General features: G+C 40.9%; 1 protein-coding gene across 14 annotated transcripts in view; it reads right to left on the bottom strand.

Annotated features, from left to right (window-relative positions):
• The window catches only part of LOC126272746 (transcription factor HNF-4 homolog), a 594004-nt gene that overhangs the window by 243366 nt on the left and 323336 nt on the right, over positions 1-27302 (bottom strand). For 3 of the 14 annotated variants that reach the window (XM_049975835.1, XM_049975821.1, XM_049975841.1), the window contains exons 1-2: positions 1477-1698; positions 1194-1373 (exon numbers count right to left, since the gene is read on the bottom strand). The exons of 8 other annotated variants lie outside the window; for them this stretch is intronic. In XM_049975835.1, the coding sequence (XP_049831792.1) occupies positions 1194-1287 (94 nt within the window). In that variant the 5' untranslated portion in view covers positions 1288-1373; positions 1477-1698. Of the gene's footprint in view, positions 1-1193; positions 1374-1476; positions 1765-27302 lie in introns of those variants that run through there. 3 more of the 14 variants (XM_049975817.1, XM_049975815.1, XM_049975837.1) reach the window with 3 other exon arrangements.

Below are 27302 nucleotides of genomic sequence, written 5' to 3'. Positions count from 1 at the left end.
GAATAAGTAGACTTTTTATCAGGATATCAAACGACAGTTCCTTTAGACAGCTGTATGTGTCTGAAATTTAATTCTACGTTTTCGTAATTTTTTAAAGTCAGCAGTTTTTTTCATATTGCTTTAAAGTCCAAGACTAGTTTTTGTGGAAGAAAGGTGGCTTTTTATTCAAGACTATGTGTGAATACTTCGCGTTTGTGAAGTTTTATTGGTTGTAAAATTTAATAGGCTAGTCACGACGGAAGGGGGGAGGGTAAGAACGAAACTATTCATGAGCTAGCCGGCTTGTCAGTGATTGGTGACTAATTGATGGAGTACGTAAGTTCCATAAGGAGCGTTACCCAATGAGGCCGTACTGAACGGAATCAACTCAGCTACCTGTTACTTAGCGAAACACCTGGCATCTAAATTGCGCCGTCTTGTGGGACAAATAGAATTATGTGAAGGATTTTTCCCTCTTTGTTCAAATGATTAAGGACCAACTGACATTGTGGTTAGTTTCGGTATCAAGTCTCTTTAGCAATATACTTATACAGGAGACCACTCGCATGTTACAAGAGCAGATTCCATCTGATATTTGTGATTTGGTGCGCTTATGCATATCATCAACGCACTTCACTTGGCGGGAAAATTTGTGAAAGTAATTACATGGAGTGACAATGGGCTGCCCGCTCTCCCCAGTCGCTGAAGATATCAGCATGGAAGCTTTTGAATAAACGGCCCTAGCTACTGCACCGTTACGCCCCTACGGTATGTAGACAACACATCCGTTACCTGAGCACACGGGGAGACAGTTCAGAAGCTTCCTTCACAGTTTAAACAGGCTGCATAGTAACAATTTCACTCACGATACGGAAAACAACGATGTGTTACCATTTTTTTATTTTTTTATTTTTTTTTACATGGAGGCATAGGAAACTGCGTATGGAACACTGGGACACGTGTGCCGGAAGCCAACCCACATGAATCGGTACCTGCACGCGGGGAGCGATCTTCGCCTAGCTCAGAAGTATTCAGTGCTGTACACGCTGATTGTCCGTGCCTATCGCATAAGTGACACTAACAACATCAAGGAAGAATTATGGGAACCACACGTAACCTTTCGTGCCAATGGTATGTGAATAACAAAAAAAGGCGACCAAGGCCCATCGAAATAAAAGGGGACAAGGACGAGACGCTTCCGTTAGTGCACTTACCATATGTGAAGGGCGTCAGTGAACGGCAAGGCAATGTCTTCTGCCGATGAGGTTTCAGGCAGTTTTTCCTCAGCAGCCACAGTACCCACGACATGATAGGTTCCAGCAACGACGCAGTCAACAAACTGAGCGCCTCAACGCTACAGGAGTATATGAACTGCGTTGAGAATGCGGAGCTGTCTACATAGGGGAGACAGGGAGATCAGTTAGCACACGAGTAGCAGAACATGAACGGTACGTACGATTATCGAAGTATAATAAATCGGCGGTACGGGAACATCACCTTGACTGTGGACAACCTATCTTGTTTAAAAAAAAGCTCGCGTGCTGGCGAAAGAGTCGTGGATGAGTCAACGCAAAATTCGAGAGACGATTGAAATTATTAAGCAGCCAAACACCACCAATAAACAGGACTTCAGAATTCCTCCGTCCTGGCTGCAGTCTTTCCTCGTACAACAGGCCAAGAGCTGTCGCGGTAGCCTAAGCAAACGGCTGTAGGAAAACTGTCAGCGCCTTTCCGCGATCACCAGGAAGAAAACGTGCCCACCAGAAGTTAAACGCTGATTTGCAGACTGTCGCCAATCACTGACAAGTCGGCTAGCATACAAATAGATTCCAAAGGCCGCTATACACGCACCAACAAACTGACCGACAAATTGGGCGTCTATAGGCGATTTGACTGACCGACCGACAGACTTTCCTTTTCGATATGTCGGGCGGGTAGGACCAGCCGACAGCGAACCCCCACCACCACCATCACTCCACCAAACAAACTGTGTCATGTTTATTGGTGTCATGCCAACCACCAGATAAAAGTTTGTCTTTAGTCACTGTTTCTGGAGAAATTTAAAGATACCAATTTTTTGTGGGACACGCTGTGCCAGGAGTATAGGAATATAGATGAAACAAATGAAGCACCTCTTTGATTTTTTTACGAATCTGTAATGGTTGTGTTTGTGTCGCACGTTCGAAGAATAATTCTGTTGGCCTTCTGTATTCCTGTTTTTCGATTTTATTTCCGGTACTTATGGGAAATGAAAAGTAAAAACAGAAATATAGAAATTCGGTGGACATAAGTTCATAAAACATACTTTCTTCATTGTTCTACGTGTTAAAAAAAGTTCAGTCTATATCCAAGCCCTCTGTTACAGTTACAGTTGCAACAGTTGTTAATGCTTCATTTCTTATGTATCTGTTGTTGCATTTATTGGATGTACACCACTGCCATTTGTAGTCGTTCTTCTTCGAATCTGAGTTTCTCAAACTTGCAGGTCGTCTTTTATGCTACATACATAAATAAATTAATAACGTTTAGACGAACGTCTTTCGTTTCATTTATCTTGCTTTATTATAAATTATAAACCAGTTAAAGTCACTTAGAACGTTCAAGAATCACTCTATTTAATAACTACGGTGATATAAGAGCACTGAATTCGAGGTCCTCTTTAGCTTTTGCCTGTGGCTAGAAATCGTAATGCAGCAAACAGCCTCTCTCATGAATGTATTATTTATCGTTAAGAATGGTTCGATGATGTTTAGCAGATACTAAATGCATGATTCATCAGTTCTTATATAATCATCGGCTTCCAGTTGCTTAATTAACAAAACGTGAGTGAATTTCTTTCCTTGCATTAGTCCCTTAATTGCCCTTAGCTCTCTGTTTTTTTTTTCGCCTTGTTACCTCCAAAACGGTCAAGGAAAACCTCCGTTTTTGTTTCTATGTAAAACCATGCGGGATCTCGTAGAACATAAACACAGTGAACCTGAGGTTAACAAATCACAATAACACGCCAAGTGCAGTAGGTCGAGACGTGAAGACTGCCACGACATCAGTTGCTCGATCGGTCAGTCGACAAACCGGTGAGTGTGTAGGGTCCTTAAACTACCCTCTCCTCTTTCGTCATGACTATTCTTCTTCTTATTTCGTTTCACCCTCTTTGGGGTACGCTGGATCAATCATTTCTTTGTGCGTTGTTCTTTTTTTAGGGCCCAGTATTTATTCATTCTTTCTGATCTTCTTCTCCTTTCTTCTTCCGAGATGAAGGGTTTGGACATTTGTGTGGATTTGTCTTGGAACCTTATGTTTTCATCTTTAGTAATTAATTTAGCAGTTCGATCAATAAGTGAATTTTCTGAAATCTTTAATTCCACTAGGTCTTTCTCAGTTTCTTTAAACCAGTTGGGCTTCGTTTTTCGGTTACGGAAGAAGTCAAAGATTTGTTTAGTTAATCTGTTGGAATTCATTCTGAGAAGATGACCACAAAAATTTATTCTCCTTTTTCGCATAGAATCTGAAAGTTTATCAATTTTCGTGTAGAGAGTTTCATTTTTTATGTAAATAATCTTATTGTCTTGAAATTTTGGCCCAATGATTTTTCTTAAAATTTTTCTTTCCTTTACCTCAAGTTTCTCCATTTGGCCTTTGAAATTCATGTTAAGTGTTTCTGCTGCATACAGTGCTTCTGTTTTAATCACTATCTTGTAATGTGTAGTTTTGGACCCCCATGAAAGGGATTTTTTGTTATATGTATTTTTTATTAGTTGGAAGGCCAATTCAAGTTTATTTTTTCTGGATTCCATTGCTTTGCTTTCCCCAGCATTCCAACTAATCCATTCCCCGAAATATTTGAATTCTTCTACTATTTCAATCTTCTGTTCTTGAACGTTGAGGTATTTACATGAGTGTTTGATGTTTGTCAATATCTTAGTTTTTTCAGAGGAGATGTGAAGACCAATTTTAGCTGCTTGTTTCTTTAGTTCAAGGATTTGCTCCAGTGATTCTTCCATTGTTTCAGCAAACAGGGCCATATCATCTGCAAAAGCAATGCAATTTACTTTAAGGTTTTTCATTTTGCAACCCAGTCTAATACCACTCTTAATATTTGTGTTCCATTCTCTGACTACTTTCTCAAGCGCACAATTGAACAGCAACGGCGAGAGCCCATCGCCCTGTCGCACTCCCGTTTTTATTTCAAAGGGTTCCGATAGATCGCCCATAAATTTAACTTTCGAAAATGTATTTGTAAGGGTCGCTTTTATAATATTAGTTGTTTTCTTATCCAAACCCTATTCTATTATATTCAAGGGTCACTATAATTTGACAAACAAGATGTATTGACACCTATCATATGCAATAAACAGAGCTACTTTTCCTCCACCAAAACCAGATTTGCCCTGAGGAAGACGGTTGTAATACGGTCGGAACATTGGTTTTATCGGTTATAATTACAGTATTTTATAAAGGGACGTGGTAGAACGCCCAGAAGTGTTTATCACCGTGACACAGGCCGCAGAAACCAACGTAGTTGTCTTTCTAATTCGTTTACTTCCAATTCTTTTCTTGTTCCGAAGCATTTTTGAATCCATATCTGACTGGAAAGCGATCAGCTGCATTTCAATTTCTTCAGTTTCCAACCAATCAAATTTGGACAAGTTCATTTTATCCAGTGAAGTCACATCTGGATAAACAATATAAATTTTGGTGTTTTCGACAATTCTTTGACCTGAGAAAATTTCGATGTAAATTCTTACGTCTGAAGAATCCATTACACAAGAAATATAACAAAAAAGAAGAGGAGTTAAGTTAAATGAAATATGGATGTCGTCCTTGCGCTAATTGAATGACGATAGGTTTCTTCTACTTCACAACGATGTCCGTAAAAAAGATCACTTTTTTAAGCCTCGTTATATCCATTAACTGTGAATATTGCACAATGTTTTGTAAAAAGAGTCTGATTTCTTCCAAACAATCAACAAATCTTTGAACATGTACTTGTATTTCAGTGATTTGAAAGTACATAATAACGTAAGAAATAAGACTGTTTTTACAAAATGAAGGAAAAATTGAGCAATATTCACAGTTAATGTATGTTACGTGGCTTAAAAAAGAGATCTTTTCTTACGGACGTGTGCCAGCATTTCACTGATTTCAACGTAAAGCTTTAAATCAAGAACAAAACAGTTACTGCAATTTGGTAGGTCTTACTCGCGCTGACATCAGCCAGAAATAATCACCCGTTCGGCAGCACCTGAAAGATTAGGGTAACAGAGAATTTCTGTCTTGGCGGACCGAGAAATATGTCATGATCAATAAAGGTGATAAAGTCGTTTGTGTTATACGTTCCAGGATAGTGGTACGTAGAACATCGACTGTACAATGGCACTATCGAACAAATTACAAATCTTCGTACTTTCAACATCGCAGCACAGTCAGAAATCGGGTTAATCTAATATATAAGAAACTAACAGCCTCGACTGCGGTAAAAAAACCTACCTTTACCTAGGTTTCAGCCCAAATAAGTGAGCATTCTTCAAAAGATATACCTCAATCTATAATTTGTCTAAGAGGGCATGGTCTAGAAATAAATTCAGGCTGTTTTAGTTTTATTTCTAGACCATACCCCCTTAGACAAATTATAAATAAATTTACTATAAATTTATTATTTTTGTTACTTATTTTAATACTTATTTTATTATTTATTTATTATATATTTATTATAAATAATAAATTCAGGCTGTTTTAGTTTTATTTCTAGACCATGCCCTGTTAGACAGATTATAGATTCAGGTGTATTTTCTGAAGAAGGCTCAAATATTTGGGCTGAAACCTAGGTAAAGGTTGGTTACATTACCGCAATCGAGGCTGATGGTTTCTTATATGTTAAATTACAAAGCTCTGTCATAAAAGCGAACTAGATCAAAAGGAATTGAATGTACGTGACATTAAAGACAGGAACAGACAGTAGGAGAACTGAACAATCACTCCACATTTGCTCGTACGTAGAACTTTCGGTTTAGAGAACACCATGACTAACAATAAGTGAGCTTGAGCGAAGATCCGTCATTCACAACTTCCATGATGCGTCGACACCAATACCCCTTCACGATCAGCTTTGGTACTACAACTTCAGATGCAAAAGAACAAATGAATTTTTCGATTAAGTAAGCGCCGGCCGGTGTGGCCGAGCGGTTCTAGGCGCTTCAGTCTGGAACCGCGCGACGGCTATGGTCGCGGGTTTGAATCCTGCCTCGGGCATGGATGTGTGTGATGTCCTTAGGTTAGTTGGGTTTAAGTAGTTCTAAGTTCTAGGGGACTGATGACCTTAGATGTTAATTCCCATAGTGCTCAAAGCCATTTGATTAAGTAAGCCTACCTACATTCATCATTTAATGTAGTGCCACTAACGGCGGCCCTATCCTACGGTCTCCCTCCCCCCTCCCTTTCCACGACGATATTTACGCCCTAATTCACTAAATATCACTGGGGTAGTCATTATGTAAAATGTATGTTAGAGGAAGTAAACATCACTGGGGTAGTCATTATGTAAAATGTATGTTAGAGGAAGTAATACGTTTCTGGTTTTTTAAATGTAAACTGTGAATAAGGATCTTTTCAATAACCGGCGCCTTTCTTCTGACGCCTTCCAATGTAGTTTATTGCGCATTTTCGTGAAATGTTCACACTAAACGAGCTAGTGTGAACACACGGAACTCTTCATGACGTCCTTCACAGCATCGTGTCTGTTTAATTAATGACTTCAATTTGTTTAGAACTTAAATTATCGTATAAAACTCAAAAACGAGGCTTTTGTAAGCGACCTCATGCTCAGAATTCTTGTATACTGAGGCTGCTCACGGACCAGCCCGTCGACTCTGCCGCGTTACATACAGGGTGAGACAAGTAATCTAATATACGACACATGGGACCGCAAACGTCGGGAAATAGGCCTACTCTAAAAGTGGGTGACAAATGCTGAACATGTGACGCCAACAGATGACGTACATTGCTCCATGAGCATTGCGGTCGGTCGCTCCGGGCCTACGTGCGCCACGAAGTGTGTGGGGCTCAGGTTTCGAGTCTTGCGTCTGGCAGGTACTGTTTTTTTGTGTTTACATTGATGTAATATTTATTTTTTTATTTGCCGGCCTCGCGGTGTCCATTGGTTAACTGCAAAGGATGGTACAACAAAAAACTACCGATTTGCGTCACAAGTAAATACGTTTAAGCTTCCGAATTGCACCGCTATCAGTATATTATCTTTGTGTTCTTCACTAAATAAAGTCCATAAACAAAAAAGAAGAGGCAAAAGGAAAGAAACATAAAATAATAACAACTTTGGCTTGCTAACAGCGAGGACAATAATTTTAGTACTTCATTGTTTACCACAGGTCACATGTGGGAAAGGTGTTCGAAAACAGAGTAGCCCATTGGAGCGATGTGTGTCACCGCCCCCTATCGGCGAGGGTGCGATAGAAAAGTCCAGCCGCTGCACGGGCTGAGAGGCGCGTCATCTGGCGACGTCACATGTTCAACAATTGTCATCTACTTTTGGGTTATTTCCCGACATCTGCGGCCCCATGTATCTCATAATAAAGTATTTGTCTCAGTGTCGTCTACGTCGGTTTGTGGGTGTTTAAGACTTAATGAGAATCAACATGTACACATACTTACATCGGTATTCCCCAAGCCAACTTTCTGTGTTTGGTGTAGTGTACTTTTTTTGCCGTTATAATTCCGCCGTTTTCTGTTCCTTTCTTGAATGGTACGTGGGAAGAATTAGCCGCTGAAGTTCCATACTAGCTTTGATAATTTCATCATGATCATTTCGTCAGAAGTTTGTGGGAAAAAGTAATACGTTGCCTTACAAATTAGTTGTAGCGGAACACGCTTTCCAAGCTAGCGTTTTAGCAATGTCAACGCCCCGCCCTGCTGGCTTTCATAGACTGGCTGTGGACGTTTACAAACATCATAATAATGTTGATAGAAAAGACGAGATAGTTATCTTAAACAAGGCATGGATGCCAACTTTGCGCCAGTTGATTGACGACAGGGTGGTTTTCACCGAGAACGATGACACTGGTCAGAAATAACCACGCATTTGGCAGCACCTGACGAATGATGGTGCCCTCTAGATATTTCTGTAAGTTCGGGGCCGCTTAAAACAATTGCTGGTTTCCCTCAGAAGAAGTCTCCCGAAGTCGGAGAATTGATGAATCACCTCCATACTTGTTCTTAGGTAGCGCCGTGGCTTTGCAGAGCATCTACACACATAAAAAAAGCTTTGAATCACCCCGGTTCCCAGAACTCCTGAAGATTGGCGTTGATTGTGGATACTGTATCACAGACACAGTCTCTTTGACTGTTCAGAGATGTCACTAAACCCTCCCGAAGATGTAAACAACCCTGCATGAGCAGCGCCTATTAGACGAAGGGGATCCAACAGCCGATCAGTTCCAGTCATTCCACCACGAAGGAGGTACACGGCTCGTGTTGCCTGTAGTTCAACCATGCCTAGACGGTCAATACCACGGTTCGATCGCGTCCGCAATAATTACTCTGTGTCAGGAATGGCTCTCAAAAAGGGAAGAGTCCAGGCGTCTCGGAGTGAACCAAAGCGATGTTGTTCGGACATGGAGGAGATACAGAGAGATTGGAGCTGTCGATGACAATCCTCACTCAGGCCACCCAAGGGCTACTACTGCAGTGGATGAGCGCTACCTACGGATTATGGCTCGCAGGACCCCTGATAGCAACGCCACCATGTTAAATAATGCTCTTCGTGCAGTCACAGAACGTCATGTTACGACTCAAACTGTGCGCAATGCGCTGCATGATGCGCAACTTCACTCCTTACATCCATGGCGACGTCCATCTTTGCAACAACTACACCATGCAGCGCGGTACAGATGGGCCCAACAACATGCCGAATGTACCACTCAGGATTGTAATCGCGTTCTCTTCACCGATAAGTGATGTATATGCCTTCAACCAGGCAATCGTCGGAGACGTGTTTGCAGGCAACTCGGCCAGGCTGAACGCCTTAGGCACACTGTCCAGCGAGTGCAGCAAGGAGGAGGTTCCCTGCTGTTTTGGGGTGGCATTATGTGTGGCCGAAGTATGCTGCTAGTGGTTCAAGAAGGCGCCGTAACGGCTGTACGATACGTGAATGCCGTCCTCCGACCGATAGTGCAACCATATCGGCAGCGTATTAGCTAGGCATACTTCTTCATGGACGACAATTCAAGCCCCCATCTGCACATCTTGTGAATGGCTTCCTTCAGGATAACCACATCGCTCGACTAGAGTGGCCAGCATGTTCTCCAGACATGAACCCTATTGAACATGCGTGGGATAGATTGAAGAGGGCTGTTTATGGACGACGTGACCCACCAACCACTCTGAGGGATCTACGCCGAATCGCCGTTGAGGAGTGGGACAAATTGGACCAACAGTGCCTTGATGAACTTGTGGGGTTTAGAACACCTACATAAAATGGCTTAGTATGAAAAACAGTATTTCTGGCACCACACTCTTTTTCTATACTTGTCCAATCACTAACTGCAAGAGGACGCGCTAATGGGTATTAGAGGTACCGGTGTGTACAGCAATCTGGACCACCACCTCTGAAGGTCTCGCTGTATGGTGGTACAACATGCAATGTGTGGTTTTCTTGAGCAATAAAAAGGGCGGAAATTATGTTTATGTTGATCTCTATGCCAATTTTCTGTACAGGTTCCGGAACTCTCGGAACCAAGGTGATGAAAAACATATTTTCATGTGTGTAGTATTCATAGTTTCTTAGGAATCTATTGTGTTCCACATCATTTTAAACTAATTCTTTCTCGGTTGAATATAATTTTTTTTCTGTAATCTTGAGAAACAATGAGTCCATGATGAATCGCCAACTTGTCATACACTTAAAAATAGGCTAGAAAATGTCGTAAGCTCCGTATTAGTGGAGTTCCGTATTGTCCCGTCCCGTTCCTCTGAGTTAATAGCAATTTGACCTAAGGCGACGATTCTATTACACGAGCTTTGGCAAGGATCTATGTCATTACAAAATTATCGCTGTGCTTCTCACTGTGACAATCTGTTTCTACAAAATTTTACTGCCATTTTCTTCATGATGCCAGGTAGATGAAATTATCAACACAGGAGAGTTTCGTTAACGATCCATGTTAATGCATTGTAACGTGATATCGTGTAAAATGTTTTTAAATTCAGAATACGTTAAAAACAATTTCTGATGGAGGTGATCGATTTTTCAGAACGATTTTTTATCAGTCTCCGACGTTTCTTTTCTTTTCTTGCCATTGCATTGAAATTTTCTTATCCACGAACCTGGCTACCAACGTTATTATTAACACGTTCACAAGCTCCTATTTTCATTCAAGGCTAAATAAAAAATTTCGACAGAGATTCTGTGTCGTTTAAGAATTTTGGCAACTTTACATACAGCGACCTTTCATTGATTTACTGATAAAGCTTGCGGATTAAGATACACTGGCGACGACCAAAGATCGATTATAGTACCAAACTTTGCTAGCACATAGGTCTCACAAATTAGAAAAATATGCGTTAATGCAGATGAGTAGGAAATTCAAACCTGTAATGTTCGCATATGTTAGCAAACATTGTTACTAGTGTCCTGCTTGACACAGTCAAGTACTTTAAATATCTGGAGGTAACGTTGCAAAGCGATATGAGATGCGATGAGCTTGTGAGAGCTGTGGTAGGGAAGGCGAATGATCGTCTTCGGTTTATTGGGAGAATGTAATGAAAGAGTGGTTAAAAAAATGGCTCTGAGCACTATGGGACTTAACAGCTGTGGTCATCAGTCCCCTACAACTTAGAACTACTTAAACCTAACTAACCTAAGGGCGTCACATACATCCATGCCCGAGGCAGGATTCGAACCTGCGACCGTAGCAGTCGCACGGCTCCGGACTGCGCGCCTAGAACCGCGAGACCACTGCGGCCGGCAAAGAGTGGTTCACCTGAAAAGGAGACAGCGTATAGGACGCTGGTGCCACTTATTCTTGAGTATTGTTCGAGTGTTTGGGATCCGTACCAGATCGGATTGAAGGAAGACTTTGAAGCAATTCAAAGGCGGGCTGCTATATTTGTTACCGGTAGGTTCGAACATCACGTAAGTGTTACGGAGATGCTTCGGGAACCCGAGTGGGAATTCCTGGAGGGAAGGTGACATTCTTTTCGAGAAACACTATTGAGAAAACTTAGAGAACAGTCATTTGAAGTTGACTGCAGAACGATTCTACTGTCTCCAACATACACTGTGCGTAAGGTGCACGAAGATAAGATACGAGAAATTAGGGCTTATACGGAGGTATATAGGCAGTCGTTTTTCCCTCGCTCTATTTGCGAGTTGAAGAGGAAAGGAAACGACAAGTAGTGGGACAAGGTACCCTCCGCCACGCACCGCACGGTGGCCTGCGAAATATCTATGCAGACGTAGATGTAGATGTGGAAACATGGACGATAAGCTGAGTAAATAACAGGAGTATCGAATCTCTTGAAATGTAGTGTTACAGAAAAATTTTAAAGATAAAATGGGCAGATAGATAACCAATGAAGAGGTACTGAATCTGATTCAGGAAGAAAAGATATTTAAAACACCACCTGACTAAAACAAGGATTAGGTTGAAAGAAAATATTTGAAGGCGTCAGTGGTGATAAAAGGAAATGTTGGCGATAAAAATGGCAGAGAAAGAAAAAAGATTTGCCTACATTAACCAGGTTTGAATGGATGTAGGTTGCAGTAGTCATGCAAATATGAAGATACTTACAAAGGAAAGATTAGTGCAGAGGGCTGCCTCAAAACGCACTTCACATTGAAGGCTTTAATAATAGCAAGAGTTATAAAAAGTCTCTTATTGTTGTTATTATTATTTCTTTTCTTTCTCAGACGTTATGTCTGGTTAAAAATGGAAAGTGACGCGGATCTTGATCAAGCGTGACTTCCTTTTAACTGTACGGTATATTTTACATTGCATTTAGGAACTTTCGGGTAATTGAACAATTATCAATAATTACAGATTTATATAGTTGTATATATAAGTTTGGATGTAGCTATATTGCGTTGATGTACTGGTGGATATTGTGTGGTATGACTCCTGTAGTTGATAGTATAATCGGTATAATGTCAACTTTATCCTGCTGCCACATGTCCTTGACTTCCTCAGCCAGTTGGATGTATTTTTCAATTTTTTCTTCAGTTTTCTTCTGTATATTTGTTGTATTGGGTATGGATATTTCGATTTGTTGTGTTAATTTCTTCTTTTTATTGGTGTGTATGATGTCAGGTTTGTTATTTGGTGTTGTTTTATCTGTTATAATGGTTCTGTTCCAGTATAATTTGTATTTATCATTCTACAGTACATTTTGTGGTGCATACTTGTATGTGGGAAAGTGTTGTTTTATTAGTTTATGTTGTACGGCAAGTTGTTGATGTATTATTTTTGCTACATTGTCATGTCTTCTGGGGTATTCTGTATTTGGTAGTATTGTACATCAGCTTGTGATGTGATCTACTGTTTCTATTTGTTGTTTGCAAAGTCTGCATTTATCTATCGTGGTATTGGGATCTTTAATAGTATGCTTGCTGTAATATCTGGTGTTTATTGTTTGATCCTGTATTGCAATCATGAATCCTTCCGTCTCACTGTATATATTGCCTTTTCTTAGCCATGTGTTGGATGCGCCTTGATCTATGTGTGGCTGTGTTAGATGATACGGGTGCTTGCCATGTAGTGTTTTCTTTTTCCAATTTACTTTCTTCGTATATGTTGATGTTATGTGATCTAAAGGATTGTAGAGGTGGTTATGAAATTGTAGTGGAGTAGCCGGTGTATTTATATGAGTGATTGCTTTGTGTATTTTGCTAGTTTCTGCTCGTTATATAAAGAATTTTCTTACATTGTCTACCTGTCCATAATGTAGGTTTTTTATGTCGATAAATCCCCTTTTTCCTTCCTTTCTGATTAACGTGAATCTTTCTGTTGCTGAATGTATGTGATGTATTCAATATTTGTGGCATTGTGATTGTGTAAGTGTATTGAGTGCTTCTAGGTCTGTGTTACTCCATTTCACTACTCCAAATGAGTAGGTCGATATTGGTATAGCATAAGTATTTATAGCTTTTGTCTTCTTTCTTGCTGTCAATTCTGTTTTCAGTATTTTTGTTAGTCTTTGTCTATATTTTTCTTTTAGTTCTTCTTTAATATTTGTATTATCTATTCCTATTTTTTGTCTGTATCCTAGATATTTATAGGCATCTGTTTTTTGCATCGCTTCTATGCAGTCGCTGTGGTTATCCAATATGCAATCTTCCTGTTTTGTGTGTTTTCCCTTGACTATGCTATTTTTCTTACATTTGTCTGTTCCAAAAGCCATATTTATATCATTGCTGAATACTTCTGTTATCTTTAGTAATTGGTTGAGTTGTTGATTTGTTGCTGCTAGTAGATTTAGATCATCCATGTATAGCAAATGTGTGATTTTGTGTGGGTACGTTCCAGTAATATTGTATCCATAATTTGTATTATTTAGCATGTTGGATAGCGGGTTCACAGCAAGGCAGAACCAGAAAGGACTTAATGAGTCTCGTTGGTATATTCCACACTTAATCTGTATTGGCTGTGCTGTGATATAATTTGAATTTGTTTGGATATTAAGTGTGGTTCTCCAATTTTCCATTACTATGTTTAGGAACTGTACCAATTTAGGATCTACTTTTTATATTTCCGATATTTATAGTAACCATGAGTGGGGTACACTATCAAAAGCTTTTTGGTAATCAATGTATGCGTAGTGTTGCGACCTTTGTTTAGTTTTAGCTTGATATGTCACCTCTGCATCTATTATCAGCTGCTCTTTACCTCCTCGTGCTCCTTTGCAACAGCCTTTTTGTTCTTCATTTATAATTTTGTTCTGTGTTGTGTGTGTCATTAATTTCTGTGTAGTGACTGAAGTTAATATTTTTATATTGTTGGTAGGCATGTTATGGGGCGACATTTAGCTGGGTTTGCTGTGTCTGCTTGATCTTTAGGTTTCAGATAAGTTATTCCATGTGTAAGTGTATCAGGGAATGTGTATGGGTCTGCAATGTAACTGTTAAATAATTTAGTTAGATGTGAATGTGTTGAGGTGAACTTCTTTAGCCAGAAATTTGCTGTTTTCCCTTTTCCAGGGGCTTTCCAATTGTGAGTAGAATTAATTGCTTGTGTGACTTCATGTTGCAAAATTATCACTTCAGGCGTTTGCGATATCATCTTGTATGTGTCTGTTTCTATTATTATTATTATTATTATTATTATTATTATTATTACTATCATTTAAGAGATATTGCACAATCTGTTGAAACATTATGCCACATAGCCTCTGCAGTCCTCCTACATTAATTTAAAATTTGGAAAAACTTCGACGGTTTATATTAGAATGGTACGGCATATACATTCTTTTTAACCTTAGAGAGCCATTACCTTCTGACAGTTGTGACATGTGTTTTGTGCACGAAACCTGTCACACTGTGAAAATTATTTTAATTTTTGTCCCAAGATAACATTTTCGACGCAACTTGACATATTTTTAAATATTACGCAATTTACAGATGTTCGGTTAGTTTTGATCATCATAACCTAGACGCTGCTGGTACAAGTGACCTACTTCCGCTATTCTGAATCTTTCTTAATTTCCTACTAGGACAACTGTAATATTTGTGCCATTCTTTTTTTTTAATTCCCCACTGCCATGAGCTTGGACTTTTTAATTTCCCATCAGAACCATCTTTGATTCAAAAACTGTAGCACAGCGACTACGCTATTCCTAGATGTAGAGGTTGACACACGGTGGGAATTAGTTACGTACCACATCAAACTACTTAGAAGAGTGATGCTAATGGCCCTATAAAAACTGTTTACAGAATATATAAATTATCTAGAGCATAAGGTCAGAAGCTCCATGAGGCTTTTTGCAGATGACGCCATCTTCTATAAGAGGGCTGCAACGCCAACAGGAAGACCTGTGGGAGATCGATGATCAGCGCATTAACTGGCAATTGACCCTGAATGCATGCGCGTAAACAGGGGAAGATTTCCTTTACTGTTGGATTACCCTATTAGTGAAAATATACTCGAAACTATACCTATGAGTAATCGTTCGAAGCCACTTAAAATGGAACAACAGCAAAAATGTAGTAGGATAAGCAAATGCTAGGGTGAGCTTTATTGGAGGAATATTAAGGTAATGTAATTCAACCACGACAGCAGTGGCATACAAAACTTTTATTCGACAGACTACTGACTGTTGTTTATCAGACTGGGACACTTGCCAGATAAGATTTACAGAAGAGATAAGAAAGATCAGCGATGAATGACACGTTTAGTAACTTTTAATAATCTGGATTGAAGGATTTTTAACTATCTTAGTTTAAAGATGATTGATTTTTTAAAGCTTCTCGTGACTATATCATTAACTGTCATTCACAGAATATGAAACAAACGAGATCTTAGCGCCCTTGATTGCAGCCAGACCATTGGAACAAGACGGGATTAGACATGACCACGGAACGTTTAAAGGGTGGGGCAAATCACGCCTGCGTAGGTAAGTGGAGGAAGGTCATGATATGTGCCTAGATTTACCTGTGAGTCACCAAACGGTAATATAATGTTTATACTAGCTGTGTCGAAAGGAGATCCAAACTGCTACTAAATGGTGAAACAATATGATCAACAATATGAGGGAAGCGAATTCTCCTGTACCGATGGTTAGGACATAATCAACTACCCTCTGCCACAGGTAACATCTATGTACACTACGACATTAAGATTAAACCAAACGTCGAACTCACTAATCATACCCGCTACACTTATAATGCCCTCAATACGGAGAAACAACAGTCTCCTCTTGAATATAACGTGCAGTGGAGATGAACTTAGAGGTTAAGAAACACTGATGAGTTTCCTATGGATCACAGTGCATCAAGGAATCCGCCTGATCGATACTACTGCATCATGGAACGTACTCGAACTAATAACAATTCTTTCCTTGAAACGACGCAACAGAGGCATTGTCAACCATCGATTACAATTCGTACGACTTAATTCCTGAACCTAGAGCCGGAACATCACTGTGTCGAAGGAACAGAGGATAGTAATGAAGTGGTGCAGAGAACAACGGTACTATAATATCCAAAGTTTTCCTTCCAGAAAGGCAATGTTTACAGAAGGGAAAAGTAGTGGACGAAAGAGACCATTACAATGAAGGATACAAAATACAGTAACACTTCCAATCGAAACTAGGCAATCTGAAACACGAATTTACCACTTGCGCAACTACCGACTTGGAATTCTAACACATACCAATTCACAAAACATAAAACAACTGACTTGTACACGTAACGTCACAAACCCCTTACCGCTAAAAGGCAGCTGCTGGAAAACAGGAACATGGTTGACTTCCCATCACTCCGTGCCTCACGCACAGATCCTACATCTTCAAATCCCTAAACACCTGGCAATCTCTCTGTGGCTTAAACATCTCACAAGGAACCCCTTAAGTGCGAATCACAAGTTCAGTCTTTAGTAAGGCTCATCCGAAAGTGTTGTGTTGAGAAATATGACAGGAAAAATATTCACTGCTAATGACGCAGCATGTGCATCAGGAGGGCGACAGAAAACGAGACCGTGAGGCGCAGAGATCAACCATCTATGGGGTGTTTACCTACACATCACAAGATGGACATTCTCGACATTCAAGAAATGTTAAAAACAAACCATTAACTTGCACCGTGAACACCGAATGAAAAATAGCTTGTCACACTGATCACAAAGTTTGGCATCATCAAGATCGAAGGTGAACTCCTTGGGAGTTACAAATCGTCCAGGACGTCAGATAGTTCTATGCTCTTAAAGAATGGTTATACAATCATATTGGTGCAAAGGGGTGATGAAAATTAATAGAATGTAATGGCATGGAACCGAAAGCAAATCAGTCTCTATGGAGACTATCGTGAAAATGGCTATCCTTTAATAAGGCGTAGCTGCAGATAATGCGACAATATGTTTTATAGACACAGAAAAACGAACACCCAGAGGCTGAATTTCTCCAGTGGTTCCAGGTGGCATTAACTAATGAATTGCATATGTCACACACTTTTCTGGAGGGATAGTTAGCTCTACTACCCCCCCCCCCCCCCCCCCACCCCGGTGAACTGGTGGAGGGCTTGCATGCCTCAGTGACACAGATGATAGCCGTACCGTTGAGGGGCCAGACAAACGTGTGGTTCCTGAAGAGGGGCAGCAGCCTTTTCCGTAGTTGCAGGGCCAACAGCCTGGATGATTGACTGATCTGGACTTGTAACATTAACCAAAATGGCCTTACTGTGCTGGTACTGCAAACGGCTCAATGCAAGGGGAAACCACAGCCATAATTTTTCCCGTGGGCTTGCAGCTTTACTGTATGGTTAAATGATGGTGGCGTCCACTTCGGTAATATATTTCGGAGGTTAAATATCCCCCCATTCGGATCTCCATGTGGAGACTACTCAGGAGGACGTCGTTATCAACGGAAACAACACTGGTGTTCTACAGATCGGAGGGTGGACTGTCAGATCCCTTAATCAGGCAGGTAGGTTAGAAAATTTAAAAAGGGAAATGGATAGGTTAAAGTTAGATATTGTGGGAATTACTCAAGTTCGGTGGCAGGAGGAACAAGACTTATGGTCAGGTGAACGTAGGGTAATAAATGCAAAATCAAATAGGAGTAATGCAGTAGTAGTTTTAAAAATGAATAAAAAAATGGGAGGGCGGGTAAGCTACTACGAACTGCATAGTGAACGCATTACAGTAGCCAAGGTAGACACGTAGCCCACATCTACCACAGTAGTAGAAGTTTATATGCCAACTAGCTCTACAGAAGACGAAGAGATTGAAGTAATGTATGATGAGATAAAAGAAATTATTCAGGTAGTGAAAGGAAAAAAAAATGTAATAGCCATGGAGGCTATAATTCGACAGGAGGAAAAGGAAGAGAAGGAAAAGTAGTAGGTGAATATGGAACGGAGGTAAGGAATGAAAGAGGAAGCCCCTAGTAGGATTTTGCATAACTTAACCATAGCTACCACTTCGTTCAAAAATCATAAAAGAAGGTTGTACACATGGAAGACGCCTGGAGACACTGGAGATTTCAGATAGGTTATATAATGGTGAGACAGAGATTTAGGAACCATGTTTTAAATTGTAAGACATTTCAGGGACAGATGTGAGCTATGACCACAATCTATTGGTTATGAACTGTAGATTAAAACTGAATAAATAGCAACAAGGTGGGAATTTAAGGAGACGGGGCCTGGATAAACTGAAAGAACCAGAGGTTGTGGAGAGTTTAAGAGAGAGCATTAGGGAACGATTGACAAGAACAGGGGAAAGAAATACAGTAGAAGAAGAATGGGTAGCTTTGAGAGGTGAAACAGTGTTGGCAGCAGAGGATCAAGTAGGTAAAAAGACGAGGGCTAAGAGATACATTGAATTTAGTTGATGAAAGGAGAAAATATAAAAATGCAGTAAATGAAGTAGGCAAAAATGAATACAAACGTCTAGAAAATGAGATCGACAGGAACTGCATGGCTAAACAGGGATGGCTAGAGGACAAATGTAAGGATGTAGAGGCTTATCTCACTAGGGGTAAGACAGATACTGCCTACAGGAAAATTAAAGAGACCTTTGGAGAAAAGAGAGCTACTTGTATGAACATCAAGAGCTCAGATGGAAACCGAGTTCTAAGCAAAGAAGGGAAAGCAGAAAAGTGGAAAGAGTATATAGAGGGTCTATACAAGGGCGATGTACTTGAGGACAATATTATGGAAATGGAAGAGGATGTAGATGAATACGAAATGGGAGATAAGATACTGCGTGAAGAGTTTGACAGTGCACTGAAAGAGCTAAGTCGAAACAAGGCCCTGGGAGTAGACAACATTCCATTAGAACTACTGACGGCTTTGGGAGAACCAACCCTAACAAAACTCTACCATCTGGTGAGCAAGATGTATGAGACAGGCCAAGTACCCTCAACTTCAAGAAGAATATAATAATTCCAGTCTCAAAGGAAGCAGGTGCTGACAGGTGTGAAAATTACCGAACTACCAGTTTAATAAGTCACGGCTGCAAAATACTAACACGAATGGAAAAACTGGTAGAAGCCGACCTCGTGGAATTCCGTAGAAATGTTGGAACATGGGAAGGCAATACTAACCCTACGACGTATCTTAGAAGATAGCTTAAGGAAACGCAAACCTACGTTTCTAGCATTTATAGACTTAGAGAAAGCCTTTGACAGTGTTGACTGGGAAACTCTCTTTCAAATTCGGAAGGTGGCAGGAGTCCTTTACAGGGAGCGAAAGGCTATTTACAATTTGTACAGAAACCAGATGGCAGTTATAAGAGTCGAGGGACATGAAAAGGAAGCAGTGGTTGGGAAGGGAGTGAGACAGGGTTGTAGCCTCTCCCCGACGTTATTCAAACTGTATATTGAGCAAGCAGTGAAGGAAACAAAAGAAAAATTCGGAGTAGGTATTAAAATCCATGAAGAAGAAATAAAAACTTTAAGGTTCGCCGATGACTTTGTAATTCTGTCAGAGACAGCAAAGGACTTGGAAGAGCAGTTGAACTGAATGGACAGTGTCTTGAAAGGAGAATATAAGATGAACATCAACAAAAGCAAAACGAGGATAATGGAATGTAGTCGAATTAAGTCGGGTGATGCTGAGGTAATTAGATTAGGAAATGAGACACTTAAAGTAGTAAAGGAGTTTTGCTATTTGGGGAGCAAAATAACTGATGATGGTCAAAGTAGAGAGGATATAAAATATAGACTGGCAATGGCAAGGAAAGCGTTTCTGAAGAAGAGAAATTTGCTAACATCGAGCATAGATTTAAGTGTCAGGAAGTCGTTACTGAAAGTATTTGTATGGAGCGTAGCCATGTATGGAAGTGAAACATGGACGATAACTAGTTTGGATAAGAAGAGAATAGAAGCTTTCGAAACGTGGTGCTACAGAAGAATGCTGAAGATTAGATGGGTAGATCATATAACTAATGAGGAGGTATTGAATAGGATTGGGGAGAGGAGAAGTTTGTGGCACAACTTGACTAGAAGAAGGGATCGGTTGGTAGTACATGTTCTGAGGCATCAAGGGATCACCAATTTAGTATTGGAGGACAGCGTGAAGGGTAAAAATCGTAGAGCGAGACCAAGAGATTAATACACGAAGCAGATTCAGAAGGATGTAGGTTGCAGTAGGTATTTGGAGATGAAAAAGCTAGCACAGGATATAGTATCATTGAGAGCTGCGTCAAACCAGTCTGTGGACTGAAGGCCACAACAACTACAAGCACAACAACGACAACAACAACAACAACAGTTTGTTCTAAAGGAGTATTAATTTTATACGCAGCTAAGAAATAATCAAAAATGAAGTTATTTTGATCAACTACTGGCCAAAAACAGCGCTCATACTTTAGTTGTCTTACGGCCGTTCTCCCACTCTTGTTTGCTGTGGCGTAAATATTCCCTCCTGCCCTTTCAAGATAGCGCACATGAGAAAGAACTGTATGCGGCAGAACACCTTCATCTTATCGCAGCGCAATAAATAACTTTCCAGCCAATTTATCATCCAGATTGACAGTCGGTATAATTGTATACGAATCCGTTACGGCATTGATGTCAGTTGATCTTGATGCAACGCTCTTGGTACCTCTAATTTCCAGAGCTCTTTTCATGTGCATTTCCTGTTAAAAGCCCGATTGGTCGGAATTGAAATCAAGTTTCTTACTGAACGATGTTTGTTTTCTCACACAAAAATTTTCGATTCCACAGTCTGCTGCAAATTGACACTTTGCTTGAAATTTCTTTACCTCACGTCTTCGAATCCTGCAGCACTGCTTGGAGTTATGTAACCATCCACAGATTCCCTTGAAATCACTGCAATCGATGTCGCGCGCTATATGATGTGCATAACATAGAAGGTCATTATCTCAAGCAGCCTGTAAATTGAATCTAGCATCCTTGAAACACGCAAACATCTGTTTTTGTAACTATTTCGCCTGCCCCCCCCCCCCCCCCCCCCTGAATATCCGTAGTTTTCCCTACGCACTTGACTGTCGAAATAATACATTGTTTAATTTTTTATATTTTGCTCCATCTGGTCTTCTATCCACGTAATTATGTTTAGTACCCGCTCCTTGGACAACGATTCTCTGTTACTACGTCTCGCGATGCGATTTGTGGTTCCCTGTCCGACAAGGATGATGAACTGACGGCCCGACACCTATTTCAATATCGCTTTCATTTGTTAAGTACGTATCATCACCATTCTACTCCTCGTGTACTTTGTCCGCAAAGTGGAGGGTACACGACACCACTGACTCATCTTGTAGAAACACTAATATTTCATCTGCCACTTCTTTCTTTCTCTGCGATATTCGTTGGGTTCCTTTCTGACGAAATATCAATTTCGACAACAGTTGTAGACTAGCGCTTTAGCACTGTCGTGAGTTACTCGTCGACAAAGAAATTCAACTACGCTCCATTGCCTCATGCTGTGCCCATCATTGGATACCTCGCGTCCTGCCACTTATTGCCATCGGCAGCCAATACTGTGGATGCGTAGTTGACAATATGCGGGACGTCTAAATCTGCAAACGCCACTGGCATTTTGCGACCTCGGTCTCAAAGGGTCCCTTGTCAGTCTCTAGCAAATCTCTTTATGCGAACATGATGTTATTCTATAAGAATGATTTTTATCTGTAGTGTAATTGGTCTTTGCAGGGCTACGTTATAAGAATGGCTGCTAGTTCCTCCGAAAAATAATGCTCCATCTCTTTTAGCCAGTCATTAGGTATGAATAGTAGATAAATTTTTTTATTAGTACTACAGCAGTTTAGGAACATGCTCATCACGCATGTTACTGCCTCAAGACATCGAGATGCTTGAAATGTTCATATGTAAGCATTGGTTCTCAGTTTCATCACATTCGGTACAGGTAGTCTGTCATCTGTATAATTTTAATCGCAAACATTAGAACTATGTAGTATTTAATTTCACCGAGAGAATTACAGCACTTCCTGTTTGTGTTTTATAATCTTACGTATTATAGAAATGATATTACGTCCAAAAGATTTTATTTAGCCGTTTTGTATTAGAACAAATCAACTCACTCATATCATGTTTTACTTATATGTTTTATTCAATTTGTACAACCGTAAAGAAACACATTTTCAGTCGTTTATCATGAATGTTACTCTAAGAACCGGTAAGAGGGACTTTGCAGATTTGTTTATAAAGACATGAGGTATGCTAATGTCATACCTAGATTAGCGATACTGCCGATTAGATATAAAGTACTATTGGTGTAGTATATAACAGCAAAAAAGCCCATAAAAATATCAGTGTATGTTTCACTTGGAAAGCCCATGTCACGACAGACCTACTTGCCAACAACGAACAGTTATATGCTTGTCAACGAGGTGCAGTTAATTTTGTGATGGTCCTCAAGTTCGTCTGGTGTCACCCCACGCAGAACAATGATGAACCCAGCCACCACGCCATTTAAGGTTCTTTATTTCACTTGCGCCTTTGAGCATGCCTCTGGAACTTAAAGCTTCCAGTTTAACGATGAGTCGTCCGACAGCTCCCGAATTGAGCCAAATTCTCCCACGTTCACACTACGAATACTGGGGAACTGCTCCGGTCCCCTATGATATTAAGCACGTCTGAGATGTTGTCCAGGGGAAAGTGCACGACTTCAACTCCGATCCTCCGAAGCTCTGAATGTTCTATACAGCTGTTACGTAGGCACTGATCATCATGATTCCCCAACACATCCAGTGTCTAGTGGAATTCATACTTCGACCAATAACTGTCCAAAGAGTGAAATCCAATGTTTTATTGTTAAGGAAGTATCTTTAAAGAAGTTACTCATTAGTTTAAGGCAGCACCAAGAGGATGCTTACCCACAAAGATTTAATTCCATCGATGACATAATTCTAGCAGACAGCCTACTACACTAGAGAAATCCACAGAGACTGAAATCCATCACATTCTCCACATCAGTACTTCCTTGCCGTACGGTATAAAAATATGCGCACCTTTCTTAAGAAGTCTCACCTTGCTAGTAGCCAGACTCTCGTCTACATTTTAGAGTTTCTATGCCCTGTTTTTGTAGTAACTGTCGCGGTATTCTACAAGGTGTTTCATAAAGAATGTAAGTGTTTCGAATACACATATCTATGAAACTGTAGGACATGACATTTGACCCCTGGGGCACATATTTATGAATCTATCAAGTTTAGATTACAGATGTTCAATATGTCCTCTATCAGCGACGCTAACAATATCACATCGTTACTCAAATGTCTCCAATACTCAGGTAGGCATTTCCACGTCACTGACTTAATAGCAGTGCGGACCCAGTTTTACAACTCTTCTAGGTTCTTCGGTAGTGTTGGTGCATATGCGCTGTCTTCATGAAACCTCTCAGAGGGATTTTGTAGGACTACGTTGGAAAGCAGTTGGAATTCGTGCGATAGTTCCTTCGGAAGCACGACGGCCGCCAGGATTCTTCCCTTCAAGATATTGCACTGCCTGTGTTATTCTGATGACAAGAGAAAGTTCCTTTGGACATGCATCCATCGAACGACGACAATGAAAATTTGTGCCGGACCGGAACTCGAACCCGGATTTCCCGCTTATCGCGAGCGGTCGACTTACCATTTGGCTATCCGTGCACGACTCGGGGCCAGAGACAAGCTTCCACACGTCGCCAACCATGCACCTACGATCTGTACTCGTACATCCATTATGTATATTCCCGTACAGGTCAGACGTTGTAGTTGAAAGTCGCTTGTCCGGTATCGGCAGATAAATACGATGTGGACATGACCAAAGGAACTTTACATTGTAATCAGAATAACACAAGGACTGCAATTTCGTATTGATCTGCCGGCACCGGGCAAGCGAATTTCTAGTACAACGTCTGATCTGTACGGGAATGTACATAATGGATGTACAAGTACAGCTCGTAGAGGCATGGTTGACGACATACGGAAATTAGGGTCTGGCCGTGAGTCGTGTACAGATAGCTAAATGGTACGCCGGCGCGGTAGCTCAGCGTGTTCGGTCAGAGATCTGGCTGCCCTCTGTAATAAAAAAAAAAAAAAACTTAGTGAAAAGATCAACAACGAGCTTCAACGGATGTCATGTGACGTCCAATACAACGAACCATAACGAACAAAACAAACAATAAAAATAAAAAATAAAAAATGGTAAGGCGTCCGCAAGTTATAAGCGATAAATCCGGGTTCGGGTCCCGGCCCGGCATAAATTTTCATTGTCGTCGTCCCATTCCACAGATGATGGTTGTCCTTATTCGCAATTGCAAATCCATTTCATGTCTTTTCTTTACATACACATCACATTTCAACAAACGGTCGACACCATCTGCGAATGTTTCATCTATTCTGAGGAGTTGGGTGCTTCAACTTGAAAAGTATTTGCAGTACATCGCCAACTAAAGAACAAAAAATTATTTCTATGGCTGAGTAGCCATTCTGCAACACGTGACGGTAAGCAAGCAAACAGAAGACAACCAACATCCAGCGGCTATGAACATAAACTAGATAATGTATTCATTCCTCGAATAACAGAGCCGTGGCGCCGTGATCGATAGTTTTCGCAACGTAATACTTTATAATATGTACGAGTATATTCTTTTTGAAACACCCTGTACCTCAGTTTTACACTGAAGCACTGTCAGTCTTTACAATCACAATAGAATGGATTAGATATAGTTGCTGTGAAGGAGGGAGAGTGCTCCTGTGGCCAGGGGGAATTTGACATTTCAGGTTGTCCCGTGATTGAACACTCCATGTCCAAGGTCGTGCAGATACTTAGTATTTTTATGTGTTCCCCGCTTCAATTGTGTGCCGATAGTAACTCGATTTGACGTAATTACATGAAAACAATGGACTGGTGGCAGTAATCGCCGTCAGCTGTGGGGAATTGAAAGCGGACAGATGGACCACACTAGAGAAAATCACACCAAACTCCTGAGGTCATCGGTCGCTAGGCTTACACACTACTTAATCTAACTTAAACTAATTTACGCTAAGGACAACACACACACTCATACCCGAGGAAGGAGTCGACCCTCCGACGGAGGAAGCCGCGCGAACCGTGGCATGGCGCCCTAGTCCGCGAGGCTGCCCCTAGCGGCTAACTCAATTATGAACAACCAGTTATACCATTCAGTAAGCCAAGTCATTGTATGGAATGGAAGCGAGGTACATAACGTGTTCCTGCTTAACGCACTTCACTGGACACAGAAAGCCGCATAGTAGCAGAATAACAGCCAACAGATGCTCCAGTCATCTAGACCGATGGGCCGTGAAGCCGGGAATCACAGTGGTTCGCACCGACGGCCGGGCACGATCACGTTTAGGGGAGGGGGGGGGGGGGGGATGTGGTTCTTGAAGCATTAGTGGCCGTGGGAGTCATAGCACTCACTCACAAACACCACTTACGCAAATGAGAAGGAAATGTCTCATGTATGATGTAAGAGGTGAAGTGACGTAATTCAGATTTTATTGACAATATCCCAGCGATCCTCAATAGTAAGTCGCCGTACACAATACTTAGATTGTTCATTAGTGCTCTCCTTTCAGTAATCACGGCACATTGTAATGTAGATGAAACACGCTCCTACTGAGCACGCATGTCTCCCAAAGGCCTTCACACGTGCTCTTACTCAACATGCTTTCAGAAGACTTCTAACCTGCTCTTCAGAACACCTCCAAAAGACCTTCTGACCTGCTGTTAGCAGGCCGAAGTGGCCGAGCGGTTCTAGGCGCTACAGTCTGGAGCCGCGCGACCGCTACGGTGGCAGGTTCGAATCCTGCCTCGAGCATGGATGTGTGTGATGTCCTTAGGTTAGTTAGGTTTAAGTAGTTCTAAGTTCTAGGGGACTGATGACCTCAGCAGTTAAGTCCCATAGTGCTCAGAGCCATTTCAACCATTACTGTTACTCACTATACGTCCCAGACGCCTTCTGACCAGCTGTTACTCAGCACACCTCCAATAAGGCCTTTTGATATGCTACTGATCATCACATATGAACGACAAAGAACTGGACATATCTTGAAGGCTCGCCAAGTGGCGAGCGATAATTGACTGGCAACTGAGCAGGACAGCTCTGCAAAGCTATTGGTGTCTCGTTGAATCTATTCCACGATGTGTCAGCACCGTCATCATCACGACGCAACGGGGTGCTACCAAACAGTGTATTCCAGTATCTGTTTGGAATATTAACTGCTGTCTGATCCTTTATGGTGTGTTTTAAGTAAACTTCGAGCTGAAGCAAATTTTTACTGACTATTCTATGGTATTTATTTGACTTTTATTTCTATGCAACGCGTATTTTGTCTTTGTACATTGAATAAAACTATGGTGTGCATTTTGAAACTGTGTCTACTAGAGTCGTTACCCTACAACAGAACAGTCGTGTGATTACAAAGCATGAAAAAATCTTGCAGATTCCTGTGTCATTACGTTGTTTTCACCGTTTGTATAGTTACAGCATGGTAGCGGCATTTTAAGCGCCTCAAAAATATTTCTGTATTTCATATCGCACTCACGACGCTAGAAGTCATTGTCATTAGTCCGTCAGGTTTTTTCTGTACGAGCTTCCTCTTTCCACAGGTCTGTTCCAGAAGAATAAGGTATTCTTTCTCTACTGCAAGGACTTTGGTTACTCAACTACAGCCTGACATTCCACGTTGTATGTGTTGTATCAGGCGTCTGGGGTTACACAATGTCAAGTTCCCATATTTTCCTTCATTCATAACCAGTACTGCTGTAAGCCTCTAACTAATACAGCTATTGCACGTAGCAAACGTGGCCTATACAGTTTAAACTATCTCAGAATGTGCTACGTAAATATGTAAGATGGTAATAAAGACAGCTTATACCCGTTGACTGTAGTCACGCACTGTTATCTTAAATGTAAGATACATCGTGCGAAATAATTAGTTCTTAGATAAACAACGCCACTGACGGAGGAGGAAAAATAGTACTTGCCATTATCAGTAGAGTCTCTTCACTCGCTGTTACTTAGCGTAGACATACCTGCAAAGAAAAGAAGCACATGGTTATTCGGTAATAAAGGAAGCTTTAGACATGTTTGAATAATCGTATTCTGCAAGATGTATGAGACTGTTATGTTCACGTAGTTGCCACTCATAAGCCTCACCCATTCACAG

The sequence above is a fragment of the Schistocerca gregaria genome, chromosome 5, assembly GCF_023897955.1.
Source record: "Schistocerca gregaria isolate iqSchGreg1 chromosome 5, iqSchGreg1.2, whole genome shotgun sequence".
NCBI lineage: Eukaryota > Metazoa > Arthropoda > Insecta > Orthoptera > Acrididae > Schistocerca > Schistocerca gregaria.
Note: the sequence above shows the minus strand (reverse complement) of the source record. Positions and strands in the feature narration are given on the sequence as shown.